This window comes from Myiozetetes cayanensis, unplaced genomic scaffold (assembly GCF_022539395.1).
Source record: "Myiozetetes cayanensis isolate MyiCay16 unplaced genomic scaffold, myiCay2020 scf23, whole genome shotgun sequence".
Classification (NCBI taxonomy): Eukaryota; Metazoa; Chordata; class Aves; order Passeriformes; family Tyrannidae; genus Myiozetetes; species Myiozetetes cayanensis.
The window spans coordinates 352034-374559 of record NW_026087445.1 but is presented as its reverse complement, the minus strand read 5'-3'; the positions used below and the strand labels follow the sequence as shown (position 1 = coordinate 374559).

At 59.2% G+C, this 22526-nt stretch overlaps 2 protein-coding genes across 4 annotated transcripts; one reads left to right on the top strand and one right to left on the bottom strand.

Annotated features, from left to right (window-relative positions):
• Nucleotides 1-69: 69 nt before the first annotated feature.
• On the bottom strand, nt 70-14578 carry NDOR1 (NADPH dependent diflavin oxidoreductase 1). 3 transcript variants are annotated; one of them, XM_050320046.1, is made up of 15 exons: nt 14467-14578; nt 13607-13741; nt 12701-12778; nt 12330-12427; nt 11467-11565; nt 10835-10936; nt 10168-10374; nt 9718-9839; nt 8511-8731; nt 8006-8113; nt 7183-7297; nt 6108-6254; nt 5362-5480; nt 2847-2941; nt 70-275 (listed from the first exon to the last, which is right to left on the bottom strand). In XM_050320046.1, exons 1-15 carry the CDS (start codon nt 14479-14481, stop codon nt 131-133), a joined length of 1806 nt encoding a protein of 601 aa, XP_050176003.1. In that variant the 5' UTR covers nt 14482-14578; the 3' UTR covers nt 70-130. The 3 variants fall into 3 exon arrangements, with proteins under 3 accessions (XP_050176003.1, XP_050176005.1, XP_050176004.1); XM_050320048.1 differs by having other exon boundaries at nt 13607-13706; nt 14467-14491; XM_050320047.1 differs by lacking the exon at nt 5362-5480.
• On the top strand, nt 14568-15432 carry TMEM203 (transmembrane protein 203). The gene has a single exon (XM_050320049.1). It carries the CDS (start codon nt 14839-14841, stop codon nt 15247-15249), a length of 411 nt encoding a protein of 136 aa, XP_050176006.1. The 5' UTR covers nt 14568-14838; the 3' UTR covers nt 15250-15432.
• Nucleotides 15433-22526: the final 7094 nt, after the last annotated feature.

Sequence of the window (22526 nt, the reverse complement as noted above, 5' to 3'; positions counted from 1 at the left end):
ATCCACCCCCTGGTCGGGCCCCTGCCCAGACTGGGGTAATCCCAGCCCAAGGAAGATGCCAGAGGCAGATCATTGTGCTGGCTCCTTTATTGAGGCAGTTTGTGGGGAAGGGGGGGGCAGGGAGCCAGGCTTAGGACCAGGTTTCAGACTGGAAGCGCTGGGACCGTTCCAGGGCTGTTAAATGCTCCTCTGCTTCCGAGGGTGACAGCCCACCCTCCAGCTCCAGCACCGACCGCAGGGCCTCGGCCACCGCCACTGGCATCTGCTTGGCATTCCTGGGGGAGAGAGCAGGGCCACAGTGGAGGGAGAAAGGAAAACCAGGGGCAGCAGCCCCAGTGCTCTGGGATCAGGAGGCAGCAGGGCAGTGGGAACCTGTCTCACCCTGCCACATGGGCTGCCTGCCACGGGATAAATGACAGGCTTGTCATCCTACCCCTCCCTCCAGAGCAGCCCCATTATCCACAGGGCTTCCCAGTGGGGCATTCCCAGTGCAGGCATTTGCAGGAAGAGCCGTGGCTGCAGTACCCAGACCTCAGGGAAGGAGCATCACAGCTCGGCAGCCTGAACTGCAGCCCCACATGGCTCCACTTGTCAGCATCCTCATTAGAGGGACACAAGGAATATGCAGAGAGATGGAATTTATCGGCAGGAGGGCAGGAAACTGTCCTTTCATCTCAGGAATCACTCAAAGTCAAACATGTCTGATCCTGAGCTGGGTAAGACACTGCTGGGAAGGAGCAGCCACTCCCGTCCTGCTGCTGCCTGCTCTCAGGAAATCCAAGATGATTGGTGTGATGGTGACATTTGGAACTGTAAGCCAGTTCAAACCTCAAAATAAGAGAAATGCAGGAGAAAACACAAGCCCCTATGCAAAAAATACCCAAATAGAATTCAGTGCCTTCAAGCACAATTATTTCTTAGGGGAAATCAGAAATTCAGACTTTTTTTCCTGGATAGAGTTTCATTTGATGAACTGCCTGTGCGACAAAAAAAACATCTAATAAAAAATTTCCCAGGCTGCTCCAATTGGCACGAGCATCTGGCAACGTCCTTGCTGTTTCCCAAGAACAAGGCAGAATTCTGACTTGCGTTTGAAGCTGATTAACATCCCAAAATACCCAGAAAGGAGGTCTTCTTTTTTTGGAAGAGTCGTATTGTTTCTGAGTCAGGCAGTGATATGCAAGTACAAGATAATGGAGCTGGGCTTTGTGATGGAAAACATGTCAAATAGCTATTTTTTTCAGAAAAAGAGACATTTTCAACCTTTCTGCCCCTGGGCAAGGCAAGCTGGGAACAATTCTGTAACAGATACAGCCCTGGCTCCCCAGAGCTGGCCTGGCTGAAGGCAGATGTGCCCCAGGGACACTGCTCAGGGACACATAGCTCAGGACTCACTTTCTTAGTCTGGCTGAAACTCTCAATACTGTTTTTAGGGGGAAAAAGGTCATTTTCAGGCTTGCCCACTGGCATCTTCCTGCCTGGCACCCCACAGGCAGTTCAGAGTCTGTGGGCCAGGAAAGGGCAGGGTGATCCTGGGAATCTTTCCACATGGTGTGGGTTGTTCAGTAGGGGAGGGGCACTGCCCTCTGCAAGTGGACACTTGTACAGGCAGGACAAGGATCCCACCTGCCTGATGGGGGCTGAGGGACACCCCATGCCAGGGACAAAGCCCTCAGTCTCAGAGCAACCCCGACATCCAAAACACCACCCTCACGGCCACTCACAATCCTGCCATGGGGACACTTGTGCAAGCCCTGTTCTTTCCAAGACACTGATCCTCTTTCCAAGACATTGATCCAGGGTATCTCCATCAGCACCAGAAAGTAGCGAACAGGATCAAAGAAGAACAGTAGGAAAGGGGATGGAAGAAGAACCCAGCAGTTTGGGGTAAGGGCCCAGGAAGCCCCACAGTGCAGCAAGGCCCAGCAGCACAGGCAGCAGTGCAGGCAGCAGAGCAGGCAGCAGTGAGGGACAGTGTGGTGGGAGGCCTGGCCTCCACTTCCCGGGCAGTAAACAAGAATCCCCCTCTCCCAGGAATGCAGCGAGGCCAGTCTGGCCCTGCAGGTGCCGGGGAAGTTCCTGCTGTTGCACAGGACAGGCAGGAAGGAGCCTCCTGCAATTGCTGCTCGTGGGGACAGCAAGGCCCAGGCTTGCACAGTCCTTTCCAGGTCATGGGGTGCACCACAAACACCATTACCAGCCTCTTGCCAGCTCAAGAGCCCAAAGCATTTCACAACCCTCGCCCTGGGCAATGGGGAGCAGCCTCCTCTCCTCCCTGTTGTGCAGGGAGTTGTGCAGGGGCAGGCAGGTCAAGGGCTCTGCCCAGGAAAAGAGGCACAGAGCTCAGATTAGAGCTGCCAATGCTCTGCCTCCAAAGACCAGATCCCTGCTCTGGCCAGCAGTTCAAGATGTCCAACCAGCCCAAGACAACCACCTGGAGACTGACTGTGCTGTCACAGGAGAATGGCTGTGGTGCAACAGGGCTTGTCCCTGCTCCGGGAAGCAGTTTTTGGTGTGAAGAGCCAGACAGAATGTGCCAGGGGTCCCAAAGCTGTTGCTCTGGAGCCCTGGTATATTATGCTTTCAAAGCCTTCTGTCCACAAGTGGCCACGGGCACCACATAACCCTTTTCTCCAGTTTCAGGTGAGAAACGACCCTCTGAGCCCAGGGTATACAGAGCAGGACACGGAGCAGGAACGAGCTGTCCCACTGCAGCCCCCAGGGTCCTGTCAGGGTAGGGGCTGTGCTCACTCCAGGGGCTGAGCCCAGGGAATGTCTCCAAGCAGCTGCAGAAGCAGCAACATGCAGCCCCGCTCCCCTAGTACCTGTACAGACCCCTCACTCACCCAGCCAGGTAGACGTGAGCATTCCCACGGCTCAGCAGCTCCCAGAGCAGCCCGCGGTTCTCCCGGATGCGGTGCTGAACATAAACCTTCTCCTCCTGCGGGTGAACAGGGCACTGAGCCCGCCAGCCCTGGCAGCAGCCACAGCTCCTGCCTCAGCACTGTTCTCAGGGGCTGCTTGCGAGGGCTCAGGACAGCACAGCCCCCCAGGGCAGGGGCACAGTTGGATCAGTGACCACCCAGAGAAGGGGAACCCCACATCTGATGTCAGTGCACTGAGACGAACTGCGGGGAAATGGGAGCAGCAGCAGCAGCTTCAGTGAGGACAAAGTAGCCCTCCCAACTCTTTGGGTGTCCACTTGCCTCCAGGACCATGAGGTGGGGAGGCCCCATGAGGATTTCCTTCCTGCCTTCTGCCCTTTTCTCCCAGCACAGGCAGAGGAGGCTCTGTGGCCTCCCTGTGTCAAATTTGTTGCAGGACAAGGACCCTTCCCCACACCCCTGGCTGCTGGAGACCTGAAACAGCTTGGAAGGGCAGAAAGCTTGGAGGGATGGCCTTGGTCCCATTCCCTGCCTCTCCACTGTGCTTAGGGACTGGCTTTTGGCACAGTACAGCCCAACCAAGGAGAGTTCCCAAAGGGTTAATCCACAAGACTTCAAGAATCCAAGCAACTGCCTACTGCCCTGGCTCCTGCCCAAGAGAACACCATTGCTAACGTGCCTGAACTCACCGCTGGCCCAGAGGGCTCCTGTGACAAAGGTGACACTGTGATGAACGCCAGGTCCTGTGCTGGGCATCCCACTACGCCAGGCTCTGCCCAGCAGTGAGCTGAGCCACAGGCACAGCCCCCTCCCCACACCCCCTCCCCATGTCCAGCCCCAAAGCCGGCACGGCTCTTGCTGTGGCTCAGGGCTCTGTGTGCTGCCGGCTGGAGGTGTGTGTGGGAACAGCCCCGAGCAGCACCAGCCCTGGCTGGCACAGGAGCCACTCACCACGTGGGCAGCAGGTCCCACAGCCCCACGGGCTGACTGCACTGGAGTGCCAGGCCGACCTGGGCACGGCTCCGCAGCTCTGACTGGTGATGCCCGTCAGGAGCACCTCAGCTCAGCCTCACATCATTAGCAGTAACGAGCTGAGCGCTGCCAGTGGCCCTGCCAGCCAGGCTGGGGCTCCCAGGGGGTCATTTAAGGACCTGCAACTGCCCAGAAACCAGAGTACTCCAGTGACAAACTGGGGTCACAGAGTCTCAGCTAAACCCCGGGGCATCCTGCTCAGAGTTAGAGGCAGCCACGTCAGGCTGGGATCAGTCTGCAGCGTGATGTGACAGCAGGTCACTGCAAAGGGCACCTTAAGAGAGCAGAGGGAAATCCTGCTCCCCTGTGGAGCATCCCAGCCCCTGCCAGGCTCTTTGACAACAAAGATTTTGATGAGTTAAGGGCTGTGGTCTCTCCTGAAGCCCAAGGTACAACGGCCCAATGCAGCTCATCCCACCTGGCTGTGCTCCCGCTCACCCCCTGGCACAACTCAGGGGCAAGAGACCGTCAGGACAAAGTGCTTTGGCCTGTGGAGCAGGAAGGACTCCCATGGGAGTCCTGTCCCTCCAGAGTCTGTGAGGGCAGGAGGTGACTCTGGCAGCTCTCCAGATTCTGGGAGCAGCAGGGCCCCCCTTCGCTGGTCATCCAGCAACCCTCTGCAGTGCTGCTCCCGTTCATCGCAGACTTGGAAAGCCTTCACAGGAGCATCCAGCTCATGCCTTACAAGTGAGTGGATAAAAGATGCTGGATTCATGTCAACACATGCACACAGCCAGGAGAAAGGGCTGGTGCAGCTGAGCTACTGAAAGATCTCCATTCCCTTTTTATCAGATCTCTGTTCCAAAGCCAGGCTGAGCTTTCAGTGCCATCAAGGGACAGGGCAAGGCAGTGAAACAGAACCCCAGCTCAGGGAGCCTCTCTGGCAGCATAAAAAGCCCTGCAGCCCTGAGGGGGGATGAGAGCTGCTCACCACAGACAGTCTAGGAAAACAGGGAGCAAAGTGAGGGGCTGGGTTGTGGGGATGCTTGTACCTGCAGGGAACTGTCTCCTGTATGGCTGAGACCTGGGGAGAGCTGGCACAGAGGCCAAGCTCCCTGGGCTCAGCCAGTGCTCAGAGGGACACAGTGACAAGGGTGCTACTTAACCAAGGAAAGTTATTGCCTGGTAACCCCCAGAGAGGCTTGGGAGCCTTTTATCACTCACGTGGTCCAGCCAAGCAAAGCTGGCTAATGCCTTATCTGCTCCAGTGCTCTCCAGCCCCGTCCCAGCAGCCTTTCCAGTCACACACGTCCCGGCAGGGCCCTGGCACTGCAGAGCTGGGGGGCCAGCACCCAGGGGCGTGGGGGAGTGAGGTGACATTGTGCCACCCCACTGAATTCCTCACAGCCCATGCCAACAGCTACAGGGGACAGACACACTGACAGAGTCTCATCAGTGCTGGCTGAGATGCTTCTGTATCCACCCTCCTCCTCTGGGAACTAACCTGGTCCCTGGAGAAGGCTGTGAAGAGTGTCAGGAAGCCCTTTGCCACCAGCTCTTCCCACTCTGCCTGGCAGTAGAAGTCCTTGGATTTCTGTCGACAGCCAAAGAAGAGGCAGTTCCCTGCAGAGGGCAGAGCACAGGGGCTGTGCTGGGAGGACTGAATGCCCTGTGAGTGCTGGGCACTGCTGGTGCCCACGGGACCTGGGGCTGAGATCAGAGGCTCCCTCCTCTCTGCTGCACCTGGCTGGCAGCCCTGGCCTGGGAGAGCCAGGAGCCACGTGAGCATGAAGTCAAGTGACCAGTGGCAACCTGTGTACTGGAAAAGCAGGAGGTGGGGGCCAGGTAGGGCAAAAAGTGTCCCCCAGGGCTGCCTGTTCCCCTCCACCAGCCTCAGGTTCCTGCTGAGACTCATGGCTGAGCCGGGGGAATGAGCATGGGACAACGGCAGAGGCACAACTCCTTGTGCAGGAGCAGATAAGCTCAGTAACCCATCTTCACTCTCAGAGAGCCAAGGAAGCCTCTGCAAAGCCCTACCCTGACCCAAGGAGCTGCCCTGTAGCACAGCCTGTGAATAACCACACAAGGCTGCACACACAGGCTCTGGTCCTCACTGCCCTGAGCCCAGCTTGCTCCCCCTCAAACACAGCGAACCCTGCACCCCTCCAAACCCTCAGGAGCCCCCAGTCCCTGACACAGACCTGTCTGCAGTGAGGGGAACCCCAAATCCCTCCCAGGACCACCCCTCACCTGTACGTCCCTGTGCCACCCGCTCCTGTATCGCTGCTCGGAACGGTGCCACCCCTGTGCCAGGGCCAATCATGATCACAGGGGTGGCAGGGTCAGCTGGGAACTTCAATCCTCCTTTCTTCACCCAAAGAGGCACCCGGACATCACCTGCAAACAAACAGACTGAACAGCATCACCCCACCAGCCCTGCCCTGGCACAGCCTGCAGAGGGTGAGCCAGGCTCTGCCAGGATGCTCCAAAGACATGAACAGCACCTGGCTCACCACCCCAAGCACCAAGGGCACGCTCTGTGTGTGTGAAAAGTGCTTCAGCCGTCTCAGCACGTCCTCTGCAAAGAGCCTGAGTGAACCCCAGAGCAGGGGAAGAGCCCCTCAGCACCCAGGCTGTGGGACAGCCTTCTCCTCACACAACCTGTGCCAGGGAGGACAGCGGTGAAGGCAGGCAGAGCCCCCAACCTGGCTGGGTGGAAGGGAGGCCACACAACTCATCTGGGTGAAGAGCTCCATGGAGGTACCCTGAGAAGCCCGTCTTGCCCTGGAGTCACACAGAGGAATTCTCTACCACTCTGCAGCTGGGAGACCCTATGAGCTTGTCACATTTGTGGGGGGACCCACTGGAGTTGGTTTGTGGTTAGAGAAGATGAGCAGCACACACAGGCTTTGCAGGACAGGGTGGATGTGCTCAAAGGAAGGACCAGCCTTTCCAGAGCTGGGGCTATGGGGCTGGAGGTGTCCAGCAGTCAGAATACTACGAGCTCCAGGACACCAGAGCAGCCCTCAGGGGGACAGCAGGGCACAGCGGACAGCAGGAGGGTCAAGCAGTTGGGAGAAAACCAGGAGCTCAAGGGAAGCAGGAGGAGCACACCATGCTCTGAAGAGGATGGGAGCAGCGAGGAAGAGCAGCTAGCTGTGAGTTCAGCTCATCCTGCCAAGCCAGTGTGCTCCAGCCCCACAGGGAGATGGTGCTCCAGCCAGGGCCCAGGCAGCTCCAGCACATGGCCAGCACACACAGCTCCACCAAGGTCCCAAGGGATCACTGCTGGGTGCTGTGACAGGCACAGAGTCCAAGCAATTACCTTGCTCTGGATTGAGAGAAGCTAGCCAGGTAGAGCAGAGCCCACGGCGGGGTTTGCTGAGCCGTGTCTTGTACTGCACCACTGCCATGAGGATCTGGATCCTGTCAGGGTGAGCCTGTGTCCAGACAGGAGCCATGAGAAATGAGGAGATACCCAGAACAACTTCACAGGAAGGGCCCAGCACCTCCTCCAGGGACAAAACCTGTGCCCAGCTCCTGCCAGGGTGCCTGCAACACTCATCCTAGCCCAAAACATCCACTTAGAATGGAGCACACCCTTGCCCAAAGCCTTTCCAATGTTTTTTCCCAGAGCAGCACTGCTGCAGGAATGCTCTGCACAGTTGTCAGCAGTGACAGTGACTGTCCAAGCCAAGAGGCCCCCATGGAGGACACATCCAGCCATGCACTGGGCCGATGTCTGCCAGCACCGGGCCGGGTCCCACTGCCACCTCCCGGCAGCACAGGGAGCAGCGCTCCTGCTCCCCACAGCCACTCGGGGCACTCCCAGCCTTCACAGCACCACATCCCCCTGCTCCTGGTGACAAGGACACCAGACCTCTGAGGAGCAGTGAGATGGCACTTATTGGGCTGCAGGAGAGCAAGTGCCCTAACCTGGAGGCTGGCACAGCCCTGAGGTTTGCACCCAGCAGGTCCGGCTGCTGTGGACTCAGCGCAGAGCAGCAGTTTGGGTGGGCTGTGGGTGTTTGGGGGCCTGGGAGTAGAGCTTGGACAACCAAGGCATGTACAGCATGAACAGCCAGCCCAGGCCCTGCCATACCCCCAGCTCAGAGCCTGACATGAGACCAAAAGGGCTGAGCTCTTACCAGCATGGAGGAGGCGATGGAGAAGGCGCGGGGTCTGATGCGGGGGATGAGGTCCAGCAGGTAATCGGCTGGAATGGCACACGTGGTATGAGGGAAGTCCCACAGGGCCTGCAAAGACAAGAGGGGTGAGGTCTGCTGCACCCCAGAAGACAATCTGCATCCCCCCAGAAGGCAGCCTGCCTGTTCTCAGCATGCCAGAGGCTGTCCCACATGGCTGTGCCACGCTGCCCTCGACCAAAGGTACCTCACCAGGCACCTCTGAGCACCAACCACCCTACTGTGTTCATTGCCTTCTGCCTCCCAGGCTGCAGCACAGAGCCCACCTCAGAGCCCAGAAGGATCTAGAGCTGGTCTTAACTGCCAGTGGAAATCCACAGGCCCTTCAGAAAGTGGGTGAAGTAGATTAAATTCCGCAGCCATGAAATGGTGTCTGATCATCTGCCTGGGTGCTTTCTGCCATGGCACAGCCCTCGTGGAGCAGGTGTGCCCTGCTGCCCAGCCTCACCTCCAGCGTGGTCCTGCGGGGCCGGTTGCAGTAGCTGTACAGCTCCTCCTGGCCCTGAGCAGAGCTGAACTCCTGCAGCTTCTCCCGCTCCAGCTCGTTGGTGGAGAAGTGGGACAGGAGCTCGAAGAAGGAGCGCCGTGGCACGCAGGAGATGTCCAGGTAGTGGGTGACCAGGTGCCGGATGGTGCAGGGCTGTGGCAAAAGGGGAGGGAGGGATGTGCCTGCAAGGCAAGGCAGCAGGGAGAGCTCAGGATCAGCCCTGGGGCTGGATGATTGGCACTGCCTGTCCCCACACAGGGCAGCCCTGTTGCCTGTGGGTGCCCACACATAGCACCAATGTGCCAGAGGAGCCAACTTCAGCTCCCACTGCTCCCACCATGGGTCTCCACTCCCTCCTGCTCTCCCGTTTGCTTTTCAAGCCCACAGAGGTTTGGCAACAGAGCAAGTCAGTGGTGTTCAGCTGTCCCTTGCTTTTGGGAAGTGCTTTGGGATAATGCCTTATCCATATGGCTCCCACCCATCCTGCACACAATGCAGTGGAAATAACCAATAGTGTCATATGTGTCAGCCTGTCCTTGTTTCCTTTGTACGTCCCAAGGGTGTCAGGAGCAGCCTGAATTTCTCTTGGGTTTGCCTGCCAGGCAAAAATTCCAGCACGGACAGACACAGGAAAAATGGAGGGTGAATAGGTGCTCAGGAGCCAGGAAAGAAAACTGTCCCAATTCCCTGGAGACTGCAGAGCCTCCAAGGGCTCTCAGTGGCCTCCAAGGGGTTTCTCTGTTTGTTGGAGCTCATTTGTGGCTGCAGAAGCACCTGCAGGAGGTCCCTGGGGTGAAAGTAGAGTGGGGAGACCTGCACTTCCCTCACAAGGAAGCACAGGTTTCCTGACCTGGGCTGGGGCTGAGGAGGCTGCAGGATCCTCTCCACCCTGTGCTGGGCAGTGCCAAGGCACAAGGCCCAGGTGGAACCTGGCACTGCTGGATCCCTCTCACAGTCATGAACCTGTGCAGGATCCACACAATCACAGCACTGGGAGAGAGGGACAGTCCCCATACTGCCAGACAGGCAGGTGTCCTGTATCCGTCTGACACTCCCAACTCCATGAACCAGGACTACAGCAAAGGAAGAGCAGAGCTGCAGGCTGGGCCAGAGCTCAGGGGCTGCCCTGTCCCAGCAGGGAGGGGAAGGAGCAGCGAGCAGGACCTACCAGGCTCCGTGGGCTTCAGCACAAAGCGCTTGTCCGGATCCAGGCGCAGGAGCTGGCAGAACTGCTGCACATCCTCGGGGCAGTTCTGGGGCTGGATCATCACCACGTCCCCTGCACTGAACCTGTGGATGCAGCAGGAGCTGCTGAGCACAGCCACGGGGCACAGCCACAGCCATGGCACTTCCACCCTTCCACCCACCAGCAACCACACCAGGGGAGGCAAATTACCAGTGTCACCAATGTACTCTCTAACTGACAGACAAGGAGAACTGGTCCTTGGGCAGCACCCCCACTGCCACACACCCCTGACTGTCATGGAGGGGGACCACGCAGCAGGGACCACGTCCCCAGGGCTGCAACCTCAGATATTAGTGGAGACAGGGAGTGGTAGAGGAGGGCAGGCTAAAGGACACCACGGGACAAAGCTTGGGGAGTCAGGAAAATGCTCACGTGATGCCCGAGCCCGCGATGTCGAACTCGATGAGCCGCACGTCCTGGAAGTGGCACTGTGCCGTGAGCCGCCGGTTGGACACCACGGGGGCAGCGAAGGGATGGAGCTCACAGGGAACAGCCCTGGGCGCTGTCGGCTGGAGAAGGTCACCCTCGGGGGGCAGGGAGTCCTCAGGCAGGTAGTGCAGGGTGTATTTTGGGGGCAGGCTGTGGGGAGGAGAGCAGTGCAGTGGTTACTCCATGCCACAGCTCCTCTGCTGCTCCAGGAAGAGGCCTAGAGTCTCCCACTGCATCCACCACCCATCATCCCTGTCCCCTGCCCATTTTTAAGGGAATGCAATGCAGACTGCTGGGAAATTCCAAAGGCTCCAGAACAGGCAGAGGGAGGCTGGCTGGGCACACACACTCTGCCAGGGGCAGAGGCACATCAGGATGGCAAGATGGGCACAACCTGGTTGAGGCAGCTGACACACACCCAAGGGGACACACCATCCAGAGAGGAATGGGCCACCAGGGCCAAAGAACAAGGAACGCTTGGGACACCAGTAGCTCTGTGGGGAGGGTTCCTGGTCAAAGCAGAGCACATCTCCACTCTGGAGAACAGCCAAGGAAGTGTGGCATCAGCCAGTCCCTGCTGGGGCCCACCCTGCCCACCCTCTGCACCCACCGTGTGTCTGGGCTGATGATCTCAAGGCCAGGAGGGAGAGGATACAAGGCGAGGATCTTGTCCCATAAGGCCACAAGCCACGGATCAACCACTGCATCCGGCCTGCAAGAGGGAAATGCAGGCTGCAGCAGAACAACATCATCCCTTAGGGCCCAAGCCCTGCTCCCCCGGCACCTGCCCAATGCTGGGGCAGCCCTGCTCCCCTTGCACAGTCACCCCAGGCTGTTCCCTTCCAGCTTCAGGTCTGGGAGGAAACGTCTCAGACTCTCTGGGGCCCAACCACTGACCCCTGAACAGAACCACAGGCCCCCTGAGCACAACCTGTGGCCGTCACCAACTCCCTGAGCCACTCAAAGCCTCTGCCCCATGCCAGGTGAGCACAGCTCAGGCTGCTGCAGGTACGGGGCTGTGTGGCACAGCTCTGAACAGGACTGGGGCTGAGCCAGGAGATGCTGGTACATCCTGGGGGTCGTGGGGCACCCCGCAGAAGCAGGTGACCCAGGTCCTGGCACAGCAGGGTTCTGAGCAGAGATCAGCACGTTCACAGCCCCGTGGTGGGAGCAGCACGCTGCTGTTCCCCAGGACAGAGCTGCAGTGCACTCAGGGGCTCCCCTCACCACACACACTCTTACCCCAGATCATGCTGGTCGTCTCCCAGGGCCACTGGCAGCAGTGGGTTGCCCCCGAGCTGTAGCAGCCGTTTGTGCAGCTTCTTTGCAACAAAATTAAACCTGAGCACAGAATAACACAGCTGTGAAGGCAGGGCTGCTCCAGCAGCACAGCCAGGCACTGCCCACACAAGCCAGCCCTTGCTGCCAGGACCAGCGGAGCAGCACAGAGGCAGCACGACAACCTGGCCTGTGCCCTGCCCAGTCTGTGCCCCAACCTGGGGCAGCTCACAGAAGCAGCTGGCTGCCACTTGCTGGGCCTCACAGGCTGTGCCCAGCTCCCAGAAGGGACTTATGGAGGTCCAGCTTCCCTTCAGGGACACAGAACACTTCCTTCACTCCAGTCCCTCACTGCCCCATGGAGCTCAGGCACACCTACCCTTCCCATTACAGCTCCTTCAGGCATGTGGGAACAATCTTTTGGGATAGAACTGGTACCAACAGGGCTGGCTGCCATCTGAGATGTCTCCCGTTGCCTCGGCCCACTGGCAAGTGGCACAGGCTGTGCTGTGGCACAGAGTTGCTTCCCTGCAGTTCAGAAGGAAAACTGAAGGGCTGCAATAAATGACTGACATCTGATGTCTGACCCACTGCACCAAATCACCTGCTTGGAGAGGCTGGGGGAGGAGAAACAGGCAGAAGCCTAATTCCTGGGATTTGGGAAGGACACAGCCTGGTAGGGCAAGGATTTTTAAGGCTGGTGGGAACTACATTTCACCTGGAGTCGGGCTCTCTCTCCCCCACCCCCCCTGTTCTCCAGCCACTGTGGTCCCTCTCGCAGCCAGAGCTGGGAGGAGCAGCCGTCCAGGAGCTGCAGAGGTGCTTACTTGGGGTAGGAGGAGTCTCCAAGGCCCAGCACGGCGTAGTCCAGCTGGCACAGGGAGCCGGGGGGCAGGTTCTTCCGGAACAGGAACCGCCAGAACACCTGCGGAGCACACAGAGCTGCTGCAGCACGGACAGCCTGCCCTGCCTGCCAGCCCCAGAGCCCTGCTCTGCCCTCCAGCAGGCCCATCCTCAACCCCAGCACAGCACAGAGCACGGCCTCCTGCAGGGGGGCCTCTGAAAGCTCCCTCACCTGCTCCCCCCTCCAAAAACAGGGGACTGGTGCCCCCCAAAAACAGCCACTGCTCAAGCTGCTCCTAGAGAGAATTCCCTGGATCAGGAACATAAAAGCAGCATGGACAGGAATACGTCCTACCTTCATGTTATCAGGTGGGTCTCCCTGGCCGGTGGTGGCACACACAAACACCACCAGTGGCTCATGGATGAGGTTGGCCTGTGGGCACAGAGGCATGTCCAGGTCAGCCTACAAACTGCTCTGGGAGAGCTGGGGGGGGTTCACCTGGAGAAGGGAAGCCTCCAGGGAGACCTGAGAGCTCCTTCCAGGGCCTAAAGGGGCTCCAGGAGAGCTGGAGAGGGACTTGGGATAACGGATGGAGGGATAGGACAAGGGAGAATGGCTTCCCACTGCCAGAGGGCAGGGATAGATGGGATATTGGGAAGGAATTGTTCCCTGTGAGGGTGGGGAGCCCCTGGCACAGGTTGCCCAGAGAAGCTGTGGCTGCCCCATCCCTGGAACTGTCCAAAGCCAGGTTAGACAGGACTTGGAGCAACCTGGGATAGTGGAAGGTGTCCTTGCCCATGGTAGGGGGTGGAATTGGATGATCTTTAAGGTCCCTCCCAGCCCAAACCCTTGTGTCATTCTATGAAACACGTGTTCTAGCTGTCCCCACATGGCTGCCCACACCACAGTGAGCTCCCAGACTGACCACACCTCGAATAAACCCCACAGCCCTGTGTGACACGAGATCCCCCACAGCCCCTGCAGCAGCCCCTGCTGCCCATCAAGTCCCTGCAGCACCAGCCCCTCTACCTGGCAGGGAATGCTGAGTGTCTGTCCTCCATCCCAGCAGTCCCTGCTCCCTCTGCCCACCCTTCCAGCTGAGTTAAGCACAAGCTGCCCCCAGGGAGGGCACAGAGCCAGGCCCTGGTGACACACAGCAGGTCACTGCAAAGGTGGAGGATGCCCAAGTGGCAGAAATGGGGCTGGTGGGGATGGAGCAGGAGCAGCAGCACCCAGAGCCCCCCGTGTGTCCCCTCTCACCAGGTCACAGCTGTCCAGGGCTTCCACCCTGCACTGCAGGTGCCGGCGCGCGGCCTCTCTCCCGACCCTCTCTGCTGTGTCCTGGGCCGTCCCCGTCTGGCTGCCAAAGAGAACGAGGAGCCTCCGTTCTGCCATCTGCAAAGACAAACCAGAGCCACCACCCGGAGGGGAAAGGGGGCTGGGACCCAGCACTGGCCTGCAGGAGCAGCAGGGACACGCTGTGCTCCTTGTCCCCACTGCCAGCACATGGAGGGACCAAAATGCACGTCCTGGATCGTTTAACTGCCCTCGTCCCCACAGGGTAAGGGCAGCCCTGGGATCGGCTGTTCCCCACTGATGGTTTCAACTGCCCTACGAATCCCCCTCACCTGAGGGGCCTGGGGAAGAGCCTGGAGCTCAGAGACAGAGAAAGGTGTGAGCAGACACACACTGCCCTCAGCCACACTGCCCAGGGGAGCAGGGCCCTGTGTGTGACAGGGAATCCTGCAGGGAATCCGGCCCAGAGGGACGTCTGAGCTGCCAGTGGCTGCTGTCCCCGTGTGCCCATAGAATGCTGACAATGAATTATATGACAATAACAAAAAACAAAATCACAGAATCACTGACTGGTCTGGGTTGGGAGGGACCTTCATGTTCATCCCGCCCCACCCCCTGCCATGGGCAGGGACACCTGTCCTGTTCCTCCACCCCTTGTCCCCAGTCCCTCTCCAGCTCTCCTGGAGCCCCTTTAGGCCCTGGAAGGGCTCTCAGGTGTCCCTGGAGGCTTCCCTTCTCCCGGTGAGCTGGCCCGGCCCGTGCCCAGGGCAGAGGGCCCGCACGGATCGGAACCCCCGGGGACCCCCCCGGCTCCTCGGACTCACCACGGGCCGGCCCATCCCTTCGTGACGTCACCGCAGCGCGACCGCTCCCCGTGACGTCACGCGGTGGATGAATGGGGCTGCCCGTGCCCGGCCCGCACTCCCGATGACGTCATCCCCGCCGCGCACCCTGTGACGCCATCGCCGCGCGCCGCCCGCGCCGGGCGGGCCGGGCCCGGTACCCGGGACAGGGGGGGTGACCCGGACAGGGCTCGGTACCCCCCGGGACAGGCCCGGTACCCCCGGACACCCCCGGACAGGGCCCGGTACCCGGGACAGGGCCCGGTGCCCCCAGATAGGGGGGGTGACCCGGACAGGGCCCGGTATCCCCGGACAGGCCCGGTACCCCCCGGGACAGGGCCGGTACCCCGGACCATGCTGTTCTCGCTGCGGGAGCTCGTGCAGTGGTTGGGCTTCGCCACGTTCGAGCTGCTGCTGCACGGGCTGGCCCTGCTCGCCTTCACGGTGCTGCTCGTGCTCAAGGTGGACGGCGCGGCCGCCGCGCTCTCCTGGTGGGTCGTGTTCGTGCCCTTCTTCGCCGCCGACGGGCTCAGCACCTACTTCACCACCATCGTGTCCGTGCGGCTGTTCCAGGACGGCGAGAAGCGCCTGGCGGTGCTGCGGCTCTTCTGGATCCTCACCATCCTCAGCCTCAAGTTCGTGTTCGAGATGCTGCTGTGCCAGAAGCTGGTGGAGCACACGCGGGAGCTCTGGTACGGGCTCATCATGTCGCCCGTCTTCATCCTGCTCCAGCTGCTCATGATCCGGGCCTGCCGAGTGAACTGAGGGTGCCCGCGGGGCCGGGCCCTCGGGCTGCTCCCGGCGTTATCCCTGAGCACCACATTCCTCCAAAATTCCCCGCCGTGCCGCGTTCCTGTTCCAGCCCCCCCGGCCCCCGTGCTGTCCTGCCCCGCGAGCGCCGCTGGGTGTGCCAGTTGTTCTACTGTAAAATAAAGATGCGTTGAAGGATTGGGGTTTATTTAAAGCTTTTTCCGTGGGAAGCAGTTGTACCTAAAACTACCGCTTCGAGGGCAGGAATTGCCTGGAGGGGGGGTGGGTGCTGTGGATCCCTTCGTACCCCCCAGACCTCTGCCCTGCCCTGCCTGAGGCCACACTGCAGCCAAGCTCACTCCTTTCCATCTGTCCCCTCACTTGCCTGAGCACTTCATCCCTTGGGTGCTCTGTCAGGGTTGTGTGGGGCCGTGCTGTGAGCCAGAGAACACTGATATGTGTGGGTTTTAGCAGATGTTTTTTGTATTTTGCTTCTATTCCCTACGTAGGGGCTGGGGAGGACAGGGCAAAGGGCAGGGGCACACACTGCTGATGCTGATTGTGAAGGGGATGTCACTGAACCTGCCTTTGCCGTGGAACACTGTGTTCTGTATTCCTTGTGGAAGTGTGGGTCACGGTGTCAAATGCCAGTGTCACAAGGAGGTCCCAGTGCCGGGGACACCCTGGCACCCCTGGTGTCCAGCTCCCACCACAAGGGTGTTGGGAACGGCTGATGAGCCCCTCATACGCAGGCCAGCGCGTGTCAGTGTGTCTCGTGTGTCAGACCTGTGTGTTCCACTGATGTTCCCTCTGACAGAACATCTCCTGGCAGCCAGGGCTGGAGGGGAAGCCTCCCTGGCCCCCCCAGTGTCCCCTCTCTCCCCTCTGCCCTGGGGTGTGTGCAGGTGGGATCAGGGGCAGGAACTGCCCTATAAACAGCTGTTGTCACTGCTCTGTCAGCTCGGAGGCCTGAGGGGCACCAGGGGTGTATTGGTGGGGCTGATCTCCCCAGGAGATCCTCTCGTGACAGCGAGGACCAGTGGCTGCTCCTCTTTCCTCTGGAAGGTGGGTGGGAACTGAGGAGGTTCCTGTCAGTGACAGAGGCTGTCCCTTGGTGCTGGCTCATCCTGGCTGTGGGACAACCAGGAGCCTGGGCCAGCAGGATCCATAAACTGACTCATGTTTAGCCCAGACTGGCCCATTCTGGGGTTAGATGCTCAGTGTGACCTGCTCCCACTCACCTCTATTCAGGTGGCACCTGGCTCCATGTCTCCAGTGACTCCAGGTGGCCCATCCTGGGCTGGCTGCAGGGCATGGGTGGGTGCAGGACAGGAGCACCCCCCTTTTGCTCAGCCCTCCCTCGGTGGAGGAAGGGGATTGCCGTGATCTGCTCTGGTCTGGGGCAGCCTCACCTCCAGTGCTGGGGGCAGTTTGGACACTGTAATATGAGAAATGTGAAGGTGTTAGAGAGTGTCCAAAGGAGGGACACAGGGATGGGAAAGGGGCCTTGAGGGGCCATACAAGGAGCAGCTGAGGTGACTTGGCTTGTTCAGCATCGAGAAGAGGAGACTGAGGGGAGACTCCTTGGGGTTTGCAGCTTCCTCACAAGATCCAGTGCAGGGGCAGCTCCGATCTCTGCTCCCTGTGAGCAGGGACAGCACCCAGGGAATGGCTGGAGCTGTGTCAGGGCAGGCTCAGGTTGGATCTCAGGGAAAGGTTCTTCCCCCAGAGGGTGGTTGGCACTGAACAGGCTCCCCAGGGCAGTGGGCACAACCCCAAGGCTGCCAGAGCTCCAGGAGGGTTTGGACAACGCTCTGAGGGCCAGGGTGGGATTGTTGGGGTGTCTGTGCAGGGCCAGGAGCTGGGCTGGATGGTCCTTGTGGGTCCCTTCCAGCTCAGGATGTTCTGTGATTCCATGACACCCTGAGGTGGCACTGGGCCCTGGGAATAAGGACCTGCCTCACAGGAGCTCCTCCTTCCCCTGTGATGTGATTTCCCAGGGCTCGGTGTCACCAAGGCCGAGCCAAAATGGCCCCAAGTGCTCAGGTCACTCCACTGGGATCTGTTTGCTCACAAGGCCATGTCCATGTCACCTGGGAGGAGGTGCCCAACTGCTCCTTGTCACCTCCACCTCACACCAGTGTGAGTTCACCCACACTCAGTGTCCCCGTGACGTGGCTGTGCCCACAATGTGCCCAGGCCATGGGTGTTCCATCCCCTGCCATCACAAGAGCTGTGTCAGAGCAGCCCCAGGGGCACTGCTGTGGGTCTGGGGAAGGGCAGGGCCGGGTGGGGGCCACGGAGGTGGGAGGGGAGCACAGCTGGGGCTGGGGGGTACAGTGTCTGCTGCCAGGGCTGAGGAACAGGAGCTGCAGCTGGTGGGGGACACAGAGAGGAGCAGGAGGAGCAGCAAAGCTCTGAGTCAGGAGGGGACACTCACTGAGTGGCCCTGGGGACCAATGGGGCCTTTGGACACTCCCGCAGCTCCCAACCACCAGCTAATTAATAAACTAAGGAAGGGGCTCATCAAAACCAAAGAAGATCAAACAGATGAACACATCCCTCAGCCTCGCTGTGACGCTGCCCAGGAACAGGGATGTTTCCCGCTGCCCAACCCCGGCAGGATCATCAGCCCCAAAGTAACACCAGCCCTGTCAGCCTGACATGGGGGCACAGTGCCACGTCCCCCCTGTGCTGCCCAGCTCCCCTGCAAGCAGCTCTTACAGCACTTTGCAGCTGCCCTGCGAAGAGCCAGCGGTTGACGTGTCCCAGCTCTGCTCCTCCAAGGTAAGGCATTACCCTGCCAGGGCATCTGGGGACACAGGAGTGGCACAATGGCACTTGGGGTGCTGCCTTGGTGGGGGTGCCAGGGCAGGGGGGGATTGCTGTCAGCCAGGACCAGCCATGCCCCTGCCAGGACTAGCGCCTGGTGTAGAGGAGTCTCCTGCAGTGCCCAGGGCCACCGAGTCCTGGAACAAACCTTCCTGGGGCCTTTGCCCTGGCAGCCAGCAGTGTGCAGCTCTGGCACACCAGCCTGTGGCCACACAACTCCTTCTGGAGCACTCCCCTTGGAGAAATCCTGCTGGATCCTCCACCTGCTGACAGGGCTTGAGTGGACAGACCCTGACACCTGTGCCACGCCCAGTGTGTGCCATGGGGGCCCTGCCATTGCCTGGCATGAGGCCAGAGGCTCCTCAGATCTCAGACCAACGCTCTTCCATGCTGGGACACGCTCTAGCAAAGATGAAAATCTCCCCTCTGGGTTTATTCTTGTGCTGAGGCGTTGCTGTTGGGTGTTGGGTGTTGCTGCCAGCTGGGCCTTTCCCAAACCCAAGAGCAAGTGTCAGTGCCTCAGCTCCCAGCCCGGAACTCTGTCCATGTGGGCACTCTGGGGGAGCAGCTCAGCTTCCCTAGGCTGGTGCTGTGGACCCCAGCCCTGAGCCCCTCCAAACCCCCGGGCCAGTGGGGAAGAAACCTCTGCACAGCCCAGCCTGGGTGCCAAAGCAGCATCCCCTGGCAGAGGGGCAGCACCAGCAGTACCACCCTGCTCTGTGTGTCCCAGTTCCTGCAAGGACAGGAGCAGCTCTTGGAGAGACAGCTGAAATACGGGATGGGAACGCTGGAAGGAGAAAAGCCAGTGCTGCCGTGTCCATGTGGCATCTCCAGAGCAGAGCCTGCCTGGGACAGCACAGATGGGCTCCATGCACTAGGAGGACAGAGGTCCAGCATGACCTGAGCATCCAGAGGGCTCCCAAAGGACGCACCTGGGAATGGGTGGCCCAAGGGACCTCCATCCCTCCCTGCATCCAGACATGGGCAGCACCTGGGGACTGTGTGACCTCCTCAGTGCAGTGGTGGCTTTAACATCCTGGTGTGGTGGGTGGCTCTGGTCAGGAGCTGGAGCTGCTTCCTGGAAGGACCCTTAGGTTGTACTTTGAGCAGTGTCCTGCCCTTCCCAAGCTCGTGGGAACAGAGGCCACCCCACACCTTGTGTCCTGTGTCCAGTTCTGGGGTTACAGCCCAGGGTGTTACAGATGGGCACAGCCTGGTGACATAAGGTACAGGGAGGTGACACGGGACATCTGCTATCCACACCCACCCCCGTGGCAGGGCAGCTGCCTCCACCACAGCCCCAGCTGCCCTTCTCCAGACCAGTTTGGAAGTTCAAAGCAGACCTCTCACATCCAGAGGTTTCATGACCTCCTGCAAATACTCTCCAGTGTCTGCTAAGGGACAGACACCTCCATCACATCATCCTTTCACCTTCTGCCTTGTTTTCCTGGGGTCCCATTGGTTGTGTTGGAGGCAATCAATCACCTCCAGAGCTGCTGCTCACCTCAGTCTCCCTCCCATGCTGTCCCCAAGCATTCACTGTGACATTAGTGGAAAGGCAAATCGTGCCCTGAGGGTGCTTCATCCTGTTTTCCCTGTGCTGGGGAGAAAAACCCTTCAGGATGTCCAGAGCCAGAGGAGAGCCCCTACCTGGGACCCTTGAGAGTCAGATCCCAGACACCGTGACCTTGGTGCTCTCACCCCCAGGCAACACAGCTGGTGAGGGAGGAGGAGCCTCAACCTCCTGGAGCACCCCTCTGCCTCCCAGCAGAGTCTGAGCCCACCACAGCAGTGCTGGGGAGCACAACCCCCCAGCAGGGAGCTGGTGCCCCTGCCCAGGCACCCTGCCCTGCAGGGCTCAGCACTGCCAGGGGCCAAATATTGGCACTGATAGCATTTTGGGGCTCTCACAAGGAGGCAGGTGCTGTGCTAAGTCCCATCTGAGCACTGTGGGGGATGGGCCTGCTCCCAGACCCGGCCCTGCAGTGTTGGATGGACTGGGGTGCCCGTGGGTGGCACAGGGGCTGACCCAGAGCACCCCCAGCTGGGAGGTGGCACCAGGACAGTCACAGTCAGGATGGGCAGACCATGTTTAATCAGGATTCACATTGGAAAAGGCAGCTGGAAGTAGGGAAGGTCTGGTGTGCTATTTGCCAGCCAGGAACAGCAGGTGTGGGCACCCAAAAGGGAGCTTTAAATGGCCCCAACTCCGCCAGTTTTGCTGGAATCAGACTGGAAGGTAGGGCTGGAGCTGGCCCCTGCTGGGACAAGTCACAGCAAGACCAAGGGTATGTCTGGAAGGGGGATGTGGGGCAGAAGCAAGTGGTGCAGCTCACTTGCAGACATGGGACGTGCACTGAGCCACTGCCTCCACCTCCCACCCACCCCCGGGAATGGGGTGACCTCATGGTGCAGAAATTGAGTGGTGGGGAAATGAGAGACTCCCTTTTGACCTGAGTCAGGGTGGTTTCCTTTCAGAAGGCACCAGGAAGATGTTAGTGATGGGGGTGATCTCATTTCACAAACACCAGTCATCCCAGTGACGGGCACTGATGGCTGGGCTCGAGCCCCACTGAGTCCCTGCACCAGCCTGGCAACTCCCTTCTGGGTCCCAGAGTCACTTCAAAGGCCACAGGCAAACAAATACATGTCAAAAGCAGATCAAACAGGGGTGTGTGTGTACTCTAGCCACCCTTCTCCACAGCAGATTTGTCTATCTGAAGTCAGAATGAGACATTTGGTCCCTTTTTCAATGTAGAGCAAATAGCACATTTCACTCTCACCAGAGCACAGCCCTGAAGGCAAACAGGGCTGGGGCTGATGGGCCCCAGGGACCCATGGGGGGGCCACGTGAGAACAGGTGCCCCTGGGGGCCAGGCAGCCCATGGCCCTTCCCAGTCCTGCAGTGCTCGGACACCACATCACCCTGAGAGTCGGTGTTTCAGCAGACACCCCTTTGGGTGGGACTATCTGAAGAAAACGGAGGGCTGGGTGTGTCACAGAGCTGGGGTGTCATCACCCTGCCAGAGGCCAGTCAGGGCAGCATCACCTGGCAGAGGTGAAGGGCTGCACGAGGGGCAAGAGGGGGAACAGCCCCTCAGCAAAACCTCTGGGACTGTTTCTTTGCTACAAGAAGGATCAGGAAAAGTCAAGTGAGGAGTTGTTCATCCCATGCTTGGACTGGGAGCTGGGGGGTTTGGTCAGCTCTGGGTGCAGTGGCAGTGGGCTGTCCTGGGTGGAGATGAGACCCCATGCTCAGAACAGCCCTGTGCAGTCAAAGGGGCTTTTCCAGAGCAGGGAAGGCAGTGGACACTCATCACTCACTTCCCTGGAATCCATGTGAATCCAAAGGTTATGTGTTGTGTGGAGATGGGAATGCAGGGGTGGTGGCATCCTCTGGGCTCCAGACATCCACACCACCAGTCCAGGAGCCACTCCAAAGGAGACTGCCATGGGGATGCTGAAATGAAGTGCCATGACCTGTAAGGACTGTATTGACACACCATCACATCACAAAATGAAAGAGTGTATGTTGATTTTGTTCTTTCAGGTAAGAGTCAACTATGCTTTTCCACTCCACTAAGGTGAGACTTATGGGAAATGTACTATGGACATACCCCTAAGTCCCAAAGTGGGGATTTCTTGAAAGGAAGTGCCATGAGAAGGTTAAAAATTCACTGAAGTGCAGGACAGGACAAACAAAAGAACTTATGAAAGATGAGAGAATAACCAAACCTGCAGGAACTGAGAGCCGTGACCTGAGAAGCACAGAGCAGGAGGACACTACAAATCAAATTACAAAGCCAAAGACCAACTTTGTATGATCTTTGTGCTCATTAGCATTGTAAAATCCCCACCCACAGGCTGTGACCACCCCTTACTCACACAGGCCCCTTCCCCACAGAACGTGAGTAGTAAAGTAAGTGTGCAAGGTATCCTTAAATGGAGATGAGAGAATGCAAAGCCAACGGCTGCAGCTTTAGGTCATGACCTACAGGGAAATGCTGGTTTCTATTGATCTGAGTGTATAAAACTGGGCACCTGACATGTTGAGGGTGTGCCAGCTTTGTGGAGTCCCCACCCAGCACCCATCTCTGCGAAGGTATGAAATAAAACCATCTCTGTGTGTGGATCAGCTTCTTGCACACAGGGTGAAAGAGCCCTGATCTGGGGCAAAAGGAAGAGGGACTGGCCTGGGGGTCTGGGACTGGCCAACAGCAGGGGCTGGCACAGCCCCCAGCCTGGGGAGGGACAGGGAGCACCCCGGGACTGCTGCAGCCCGATGTCACAGTGTGGCACTGCCAGAGCACAGAGCCAGAGCTCTGAAAGCACCGGGGAAGGTACTTGGGAAGGTCAGGCACGGTGAGGGTGAGGGCTCCCCAGCACAGCATTTTGCCCCCAGCGCTGCCCTGGGTGACTCAGCTCAGTCCAGGCAGCTGGAACTGAGTCTTTCCAGGAGA